Source organism: Parambassis ranga, unplaced genomic scaffold, assembly GCF_900634625.1.
Source record: "Parambassis ranga unplaced genomic scaffold, fParRan2.1 scaffold_27_arrow_ctg1, whole genome shotgun sequence".
Taxonomy (NCBI): domain Eukaryota; kingdom Metazoa; phylum Chordata; class Actinopteri; family Ambassidae; genus Parambassis; species Parambassis ranga.
The window spans coordinates 1,491,170-1,501,654 of NW_021144800.1; the positions used below are offsets into that span (position 1 = coordinate 1,491,170).

At 40.7% G+C, this 10,485-nt stretch overlaps 1 protein-coding gene across 1 annotated transcript in view; it reads right to left on the reverse strand.

The window, feature by feature from the left end:
- Positions 1-6,547, reverse strand: part of LOC114430722 (NACHT, LRR and PYD domains-containing protein 12-like) — a 42,447-nt gene extending 35,900 nt beyond the window's left edge. The window contains exons 1-2 of the mRNA XM_028398687.1: positions 6,448-6,547; positions 6,146-6,243 (exon numbers count right to left, since the gene is read on the reverse strand). Coding sequence (XP_028254488.1) covers positions 6,146-6,243; positions 6,448-6,547 — 198 coding nt within the window. The remainder of the gene's footprint in view (positions 1-6,145; positions 6,244-6,447) is intronic.
- Between the last annotated feature and the right edge of the window lie 3,938 nt (positions 6,548-10,485).

Sequence of the window (10,485 nt, forward strand, 5' to 3'; positions counted from 1 at the left end):
TGATGCAGCTGAGGCCAAACGAGGACGAGCTGCTCAAAACTCCCATCAGCCCCTGCTGCCCTCAGATAAGACTGCTGAGTGCTGTGGTTTGTAACCACAGCTTCAGATGAGACTGATCACTGCTAATAGAAAAGAAAAGAATTCTTATGAAGAGTTCAATAGTGCCATGATATCTGGTATCATCCTGTCACCACAGTTTGTTGTGTGTGTGTCTAGACCTGGTGGTGGTGAGGAAGGCTGGAGAACAGGAGAGATGAGGGTTTGGACTAATTGGACTTATTAATGACTTTTTACTAACCAGACTGAAAACTGTGTCATCACACACCCACACATGTTGTGTTATAAACTACTACTCATACATATTTATACACATACATATGTTTTTAAAGCATGCTGTGTGGATGGGAAAGGAGGCAGACCTGAGCCTGTCTGAGCATGTGGCTCCACCTAGTGGACAAAAGTGCAAACCACTGGCCCGGTCACAGAAGTCAGAGGCTCATGCAGATCATGGGGCATGTTTTGCAGTGCTTATCACGAGCGTGCTTCTCCTGCAGTTCACACACTTGTGAGGACAAACACTTGTTGTTGCAGGACTGACTGTCTGTGGTGGTTTGGCAGCGTCCTCCTGATAGTTTTAGTCTCTCATCAGATGTTCAGGTGAGCCACACATCAAGACATCAGATAAAAACAGGACCTGCTCCTTCCTGCAGGAATAAAAGCACTTGAGTGATGAACAGCTGATATTTTGGGTTTTATTCCTAACAACTTCACACACTACAGACCAGCCTCACTGCTGCCTCACTTCTCTAAAGTCCTTGAAACACTGTTTAATGATCGCTTAGAAACATTTATTGAAGAACATCAGTTATTAAATGAAAGCCAACATGGATCTAGACTGAAAAGATCAACCTCAATGGCAACAACTGATGCAGCAGAAGAAATCTCAAATGAGCTGCACAATAAAGAAATCTGCCTGGAACTGGGTCAAAGTGGTTTAACTGATAGAGTGCAATATGTGCAGATGGCAGTTTGCTTCTAGGTGTCTTAGCATTGCTTGTGCTGTCCACCAGGGGTCAGTATTAGGTCCTTCTTGCTACATTCTGCACAGCACAGATCCTGTTTAAAGCATATAATAACTTCTTACCTGGTACCATCCAGAAACTCTTCACTCTGAGAGAGAAGTCTAACAGTCTGAGAGGTTATGGCAACTTTAAAGTCCTGATGGTGAGAAGCACCAGGAAGAGTCTGTGTGTCTGTATGTGGAGTCAAAGGGTTAATACTAATAATCAGTTATATTAAATTATGGATGATTATAGTATATTGTGTGATTCTCTGTTTCTATGCATAGATTCATCCTGTGCTGTTGTTATGTATGTGCTTACAGTATGACAGGAAGCAGCTACAGGTTATGTTCTATGAATGATGGAGACGGCTGGAGTCAGATCAGTTCTACTTCCTTCCACTCCCTTTCAAGCATATAGTGCAGACTTTATGTACAAGCATGTATCCAGGGTCAGTTCTGCAGGCTTGTTACACTGGCCCTTACACGGTCCTACAAAAAGTAAATGACTGTGATTTTATCTGCCATGGCATTTGTGACGGCCACAAAAGTGTCACATTTGTGTTTTGGGAATAACACGTTTGTAATGTATTGTTTGTTTTTGGAATAGGTATATACTTGAGAAACGTAAAGTGTGTGTTTTGTAAGGCTTTTCCTTTAAAAAAAATGGGTATGTAATAACCACTCCAGAACAGCAGGGGGCAGCGTCGAGGGCTGGGTTTCTCTGCGCTACAGGTGGATTTTCCTCATTACTGCAGAGAGCGCACTGTGAACTGACGCGCTGTCGTCCTGCCTCATCATTTCTTTCCTGAATTTCAGGTTAGTGATGTGTAAAATGACACAGAATAAGGATAACACGATGTGAAAATGTGTTTAAGAGTTGAGTGAGTTATGTTGGCCAAATAGCTCTGTAGAAACATGGGTTTAATTAGTTGCTGTGCTCCGTGACGAGCAGGCTGAGCCTGAGATACTTTGTTAGCTTGGCACACACATATCCCTCCGCGCAGTGTGTGCAAGTGAGCTCCGTATAAGTTTGCTCCCACTTGGTTATGAGTTGTTTCGCCAAATGAGTTGTGAATAAAATGTTTAGGATTGAATATGAGTAAGACAGAGTTAAGTAAAGAGTTGTTAACCTTGGTTTGATGGGTCTTTGCAGTATGGTGATTACAGTGAATGAGTTATGCTCATCGAAGGACAGTTTATATTAAAGACTGTTAATAGAAGTTGTAAAAACATTTTGAATAGCATAATATTACAATAGTCCATACATTTTGAGTATAAAGAGCAAGAAAAGACATTTTTGGAAATGTATGTTATTTTGGGATGGACTGTAATTTATTGATGTTGATTTATGATTGATTCATGTTGAACGGACATTCAATATTGCACATACATTGGACATAATGAGTCTGAACAATAAGAGTTATTGTTATAAGTATTTTCTGAAGGAAATGTCCAAATAAATGACTGCAGAGAACGCACTGTGAACTGACACGCTGTCGCCCTGCCTCATCATTTCTTTCCTGAATTTCAGGAGTTTATCTGGCAGCCCGGTGCCGTTGCTACGGTACCCGTTACACATTCACTACCTCAGATTGGTCAACACTCACAACATCTACATGAGCATCAGTGAGACTTGGCTGCTGAGCGGGACCATGAGCGCTTATGGTCTGGCTTGGTGCTCAGCCAGATGAAGTTTGACTCCCAGCAGCAACCAGTGGTCTCGTGTGTGAGGCCGCCTCCCACTCGCCACAAAGGAGGACCTGCTGCTGTTTGGACCCCTGTCTGTAATAATGTGTCTTTGCATGCTGGCCATCTGCTACTGCTATGTGTGTGTGTATCGGGCTGCACTCAGCGTGAACACAATGTTGAAGTCCAACAACCACCGAGCCAGATGCACCATAGGACTCTACCTCTCACTGTTGTTGCTCCAGCTGTCATCAATCATATTTCATATCATCTTTACCATGACGCTGAAGAGAGAAGCCCTCTGCAGCGTGACCACCTCCATGGTGCTGCCTCTTATCATCATAATTCCCTCGTGTATCAATCCTTTCTTCAACGCCAGGAATCCACAAATCAGTTATCTCCTCTTTTCTGCATCCAGTCAGAGGAGACAGGCTGAAGAAGTGGTAGAGATGGAGGTGATTCAGTAGAGCAGGAGTCCTATTTATGTGCCTCATTTGTTGAACTTTAAACAGCATATTTATTGGATTTCTCCCTCAGACTTTGCAGGAGCAGGATAAATCTCAAAAATCAGAAATCTGAGTTTAGATTAAGGATTTTGGGGAAAGAAATTGTCTAAATTGTCAGAATTTAAAGTCAGAATTCTGAATTGAATCTAAATGAGCTATGAATATATGATTACAAAATAGATTTTTAATTTGTATGAATTTAATTTATTCCTTGAAAAATATATACTCCATTATTGACTGTTTATCTTACTGTGTCAGGTCCCCATTAAAATGTACCCCCTCTTGTATTATTTGAACCTATTGTGTGCAGAGGCAGCTGAGTGATACTATCACACTGTATTAAAAAGAACAAAATAATTACAGAGAGCACAAAATGAACTGAGGACAGACTGCAAGCACCTCAAATAACAAACTCTACATTGAATCTTTGTGGCATGTGTGATACGTCGCTCCATTTGAATGCTTGGTGTTTATTCTAGATATCATTAATATAAGTGTCCGTGCAGTTATCACAAAATAGCTTTTCTGGCACTGTCAGGTTTCTGAGTGCATATCTATCAATCACAGAAGTATATCTGTGGATGCTCTCATTCATCAGGTCAGAGTCATTTCCAAGAGTTTAAATGGAGGCAGCTGGACTCCAGGACTGTTTTTGAAGATGTTTCCCACTCCCCCGAGTGGCTTCTTCAGTTCTGCTACTGCTCTGGTTGGAATCTGAGTTTTATGTGTTCAGGACCTCTGTGGGTGGATCTTGCAGGAGCTACCATGACTAAGATCTCTCAGAAAGTGTGTCTGGGCCCTGTGCAGGACTAGTTGACGGCCCATCGTTAGAGTTTTAAAATTTGAATGGGAGTGAAGTCTGCTAGGCAAAACTGTAGCATATCAATATGTATCTGCCATCAATAATGTATAGGAAAGCATGTATACTGATTAAATCACAAAACACGCTGTTATAAGTGTCTTATAAGGAAACACAGACACTAGGATCCATTTTCCTGCACACGCTGTGACAGTGCCTAAAACTGCAGTTGATCCTGTGGCCACTTGGGGGTGGCACCAAAATGAAATCCCACAGGTGTTTATGTTCAAATGTCAACAGCAGAAATAAACAAAAATTCATGTCTATAGATAATTATTCATGCAAATGGTTCTCAGGCTAATCAAGAACTGCCGTCCCTCAAATGACCAAAATTCAGTCCCATGGTCATGTTAAACTGTCAGTGGTAGAAAGTATCTATGTAAAGCTAAAAACAAACAAAAATCAATAAACACTGTAGTCTTTACCAGGTAACAACATAATACAGCAAATCTGCAGTTCCTTACATGGCCACTTGGTAGCTGGTCCAAAATAGTTTCTGTCCTGATAGACTTCCATATAAAATACTTTACAGCTAGAATTATTTTTTAATTAAATTTGAGCAGCCAGACCCCAAAAACCCCATATCCAAAACCACTGAGGAGAGATTGTTGAACTGTATATGCTTATCTAATTCAAAGTCATGTGTTTCTGCAGATCAAAATAAAATCATGCTTGTATATCTGATTGGTTCTTAGCAGACATAGCTTGGTCTGACCTGTGTATAGGACATTGTTTCAAGTCTTGTGGCTTGTTCAGATGTAGTTTTGTGAACCTTTGCCAGTGTTGTGCCAAAAAGTGATCATGCCAAAAAGTGAGCCTTAAAGCTGTTTCGCCAGATGTCTGTAGTACAGATACTTGTAACTTCATGTCTACAAAATACTTTGTGAAAGGGAAATGCTTACAAGTGCTGCAGTCTGTCATGCTGGTAGGCTTTTGGTTGGAGGATTTCTGAGGCTGCTGTGTCTGATAAATGTCTGTATTTTGCTCCCTAGCCCAGTGAAGCTGAGAAACTGTGTTGAACAGTTAGAAATGGAGACTTGCTCGTTGGTCTTGCTCGGTAACCATGCTGAAGAAATCTTCAGTTTAAGGTTTGCCCAAATGCCAAAGGGCCACTGAACACATCCACACATTTGCTCTGAGCTCATGTGATGTGCACCAAACTCTCACACTGCCTGCAGCATCGCTGGAAGTGTCCCCCTCTGTCTTCTACAGTCTGATTTGAATGATGTCTAATATCAGCAAACAGTGGGTTTCACGCAGCTTCAATGGGAAATAAACACTAACAAGACAGATAAGATCAAATATAACATCAAACTCTCAGGCTCCACAAACTCTGAAACTACTAAATTCTTCTTTAAAGCATGCAAATAAATCACAGCTTATGATGTGTGGGGGAGCACAGAGCACTAATAACATGACAAACAACCATTCACACTCAAATTCACACCTACAGGATATTTAGTCACATTTAAACATGTTTGTGTTGCTATAGCAGACCCTGTATCAGTGATGAATTATTGCAATTTCAACATATGACCACCAGAGGGAAGCAGAGCAGTTGGCTTCATCCTCGGACTCTGGCCCCCATCAGTCCGGCTGCTCTGTCCTTTCTGTCTCCTGCAGCGTGCAGCTTTCTGTCCAGTTTGCTGACATGAACCAAAAACTTTAGCTTTGATCAAAGATGCTGTATTGACGGTAAGAGCTCTCACTGCAATGACTATTCACCGTCACACATGTGAACATGACCACACAATGAGACCAGGGGTCCGGAGAAAGTCAGACATCTGCTGTAAAGTTTTTGTCTTCCCATATGGTCTAGCGGTTAGGATTCCTGGAGGCAAGACACTTTACCTGCATAGCCTCCACTGTACTCACTGTACGGCGCTCTTGGCTGCCTTAAGCAATTTCCCCATTGTGGGACTAATAAAGGTTTCAAATTTTAATTTAATTAAATACGATCTTTGTTGTAAGAACACAGTGATTTTTTATGGGACTTGTTTTATCCAGCAGAGTGAAAAACACTTAAAGTACCGTCGTGTAATCCACTGATTTCCTGTAGGTCCCCGCCCTGCAAAGAGGAGAAGGCACACGTTTCTCCAGTCTGGGCTGGCTGTCTCCTTTATCCAGCGCTGGGGAACAGCCACATCCATGATTACATTTCTGTCAAAGCGTATCTTTCTCCAGTTTTCATCTTCTTTATCTTATCTTTCCAGTGTATGGTTAACTGATTCAGTTGATTTTTAACATCCTCCCACCATACTAGTGGATCATCTCCTTCATCTGTTTCGTTTCTAATCATTTCTATATAGTTATTTATTTTATGTCTAAATCACTCTCTGATATTTCCAGGTCAATTCTGGTTTGTGTCAGTGTTCCTTTAACTAGCTGTCTCCTGGAGTAGTCGCACACGCCGGGGTTGAGGACTCTCCACATATCAGCTATATTATATTTTGCCATTATGTGAAATAATTCATATCTACTAGTGTCGTTTCTTATATTTCTATTTGCTGTAACATTACTGGTTAATATCGTATTAACATCTCCTATCATTATACTATAGTCAATACTGTATGTATGTATTAGGTACACGTTGTGCAAGTATAAGGTACTAAATATTTTAATCATTATTATTTAATACCGTGGACGTCGCTAGCCCTATTTTAGGGGGGCTTCAGCCTCCCTAAAATAATCCAAAGCCCCCCTATAATTTGGGCCAATATTTTGTTTATTATTATTATCTTGATTATTTTGGAGTTGACCATGTTGTATATGACATAAGAGCATATGTCTTACAAAGCCGCTCATATATCAGGAATGGTAATAGCTAGATGTTCTGTTTTTTTACTCGAAAAGAGGACACCTCCACACATGCTGGTGTCTCTTCTCCCCTGTAGTTTCCTGCTTGTTGCTCCGTCACACGCCCTCTGCTGGTGAGCTGCGTCATTACACACAACCGCTCATTTAATGAGGTGAATTTATAACTTTTGACTTTATGTGGAGGAGGGATTGATTTTGGAATGAGGAGGCCTTCAGATGCCACTGAATTCCAAAATATGCCAAAAGCACAATGCCAGACATGTAGAGTAAGTTTTCCTTTGCAGATTTTGGCTCATCATGTTAATGAATGCATGCTAGGACTATGACCATAAGTGTTTGTAATTGTGTATAGAAATGGTGGCAGGGATCGAGAGCCGTTTCTTTGATGGACCGCCACATCAGAGGAGCCCCCGGTATTCTCTCAATGACTATGACAGTGGCCTCTACAGGTGTGCTTATGTTCTTAGCGGATAAAGAGAAACAAATCAATGTTTTTAGCATGACATTCACTTATGTTTGGTTTGTGTTAATAGGACTGTAGGCGAGATTATTGCTGTCAGCCTTGCACAAGGTGGACCAGCCCCTGCCTTTTTCAGCCCGTGGACCTACCAATACCTGTGCAGTGGGCGGATAAACCCAACTCTTCTCACCAGTGATGCTGTTGCAGATGTCCAATTGAAAAGTTTAATTGACCAGGTATAGGATCTATGTGATGGAAGTATTGGATTGATCCTTTCTTCACTTTTAGGTTGCGATGTCAACTGAAGATTCAATCAGGGACTTAACTGCTGAAATCTTAAACTGTGGATACACTGGTGTGATCTCCATTCAAAATAAGGATTCCATTGTTCGGTATGTTCTAATGTGCGTTTGTTTATGAACGCACTGGTGTAGTTAATAGGTACATGAGTAAGATTGTGTACTCTCTACTGTTTTAGTGCCATCGTACTTCACGCGGTGCTGAGGTTGCAGCCTATGATGGAACAACTACAAGAAGGCTTGAAGCTGTACAACCTTCTTTCACTGATGAGACAGTACCCAGATATCTGCCAGCCCCTGTTTGTTCCCATGGAAGACAGAAAGGTAAAGACAAACATGAGTTACTATAATTATGAACAAGAAAAACTTTCTAGAAATGTATAAAACTTAAAAGCTGATACCTGTATTTTCTGTCGTCCTAGGTCAGTGCTGAGTTTGTCTTGGCTTCCATTCAGCCACAACTGAGTGAGAAAGATTCTACTAAGCATCAGATGGAGCTGGAGATAATTAACTTTTTGCAAGACTTCCTGTATGAGGCTGAAGGTATTTCTTATAGTTCAATTTTGTTTATATAGCATCTTTTACAATCAAAATGCTTTACAGGAAGTAAGGACAGTGGTAAGGAAAAACTCCCTTTTAACAGGAAGAAACCTTGAGCACAACCTGGCTCACAAGGGAGATCTGCCCTCCTTTGTTTATATTAAACAACTACTTAGATGTAAATAAAAAACACATTGTAATGTAACACTTATTTTCATATTGACTCCATAGATGGAGGACTGGCTCATCAAGATGACATTGATGGCCAACCTGTCTTCACACCTGCTAAGTTTTTACAGTGGATCACAGGGCAAGGTCATGTTCCGCTTCCATCAGAGAAGAAGGATTTCGCACTTATTGTAAAGTTTAATCATGACTGTGAGGCAGATTATGGAAGGCACAACGTCTGCTACCCGGTTGTGTCTGCATGTTTGAAAAGTGTAGTGTTTCCTGTGAAACACATGAAGTGTTATTCCGACTTCAAAAAGCTTCTCATTGAGGCTTTTTATTTGGGCCAGGAATTTGCCAATGTATAATGTAAACTGAATTTGTCTTTCAAAGGATAAACTACAACCTTATGTTAATTTTTCCTCAGATGTTCATTTTCAATGTTGTGCAACAGTTTTAGTCTTTTGTTCTGATTAAAATAGGCATGCATGTCTAATCCGTTGCAATATGTCCAAATAGGGACACTAACACAAATTACTGGTTTGTTGAGTTTTATTCAGTAACAGAGTATCTTACATATAAATGATACATCATGGTGTAGTTTTAGTATCAACTGTAACATTACAAGTAATGTAATTGTAATTGTCACAACAAGTACAATAAAGTGGTTGTGATAACAAAAAGATTGATTGAGACATGGTGCATTCAGGGACACATCTCACTGACCACAGATGAGATGTTACTGTTGCTCCTGAGAAGTTTAATTATGACTGCAGTGCAGCTTTTTAGCATTACAATGTCTGCTAACCTATTGTGTCAGTGCATTCAGGAAGTGTTCTTTTATTGTGAAACAATCAATACATCAATACTTGCCCTAAGGCCTGCCATATCCTGCTCACTGAGTGGACATTCAACAGGTGGAAGAATCAAATTTGGCATTCAATCACTGGCAACTAACTGTCAGTTCTAACACTTTTGGATGGGACAATAACTGTTCTGAACTTGTAATCAGAGGTATGTAATGAAAACATTCAGGAACTGTGGCAAGAACCCTTTTGTCCCTTTTTTCTGCAGCAGGCGGTATAGCCAACAGAAAGCTCCTCTGACTCCACACACTTGACATTGTCCTTAATCACATTGTCCTGCCTGTATGCTGTCCAAACAGATGTGAATGGATCCTCAATCCGGTCCAATACTGCCAACGCTTCCTTTTCAAGTTCACTTCCCTGATGTTGAAATACAGTTTGTAGCTGACTCCTCAGACTAGTCACCAACAGAGCTTGATATTGCTGCATTGCTGCCAAGACATCATTCACACCTCTGCAGAACAGACAAGAAATAAGAGCAAATTAAATACAAGCAGTCCATGTTTTTAATTTATTAGCATGCAATCTCTATTACAAAGTGTATTATATTAACATCCACACAATGATGCTATTTAACTCATTATTAAGGCATTCAAAGTACATTCAAATCCTAATTAGATAGCAGAGAGCAAATACAAGGAATTATTAAACATCACATCTCATAGAGAAATATGCTGCAGCTCATTGACTAATAGGGTCACTGTAAATGTATTTTTTATTTTCAATATATATACACAATATTTGAAACACAATGTTTTCAATTGCAGGCATCAGCCCAGATGTGCACCATTCAGTGAGAGTTAGGCTTGTCCTTGACATGCAGATAATCAACAGAGCCACAAATCAAAACAGATGTAATAATGTTGTATGTAGACAGACCTGTGAAAGATGGTGCTTTCTCTTGCAGTCAACATAACAGCAGTAGCTTGTCTGGTCAGACGGTTACACCTGATGTCCTCCTTAAAAAGAAAATCACTGTTCCTCCACACAAAACATGATGCTGTTATTAAACTGGACAGGACTCACCTCTGACTGACTTGATGCAGAGAGTCTACAGGAAGACATGACCCCCTGTTTCCAGCCCTGCTTCATCCGTTCGCTCACTGGTTTCCCCCGTCGCTCAGCTGGACTGTATGCCCACACGGTTCTGTTCACCTGATGAAGCTGCTGTTGTCTTCTCTCCCTGTGAATGGTTGCTGCCATGTTCAAGGTGTTCGCGGT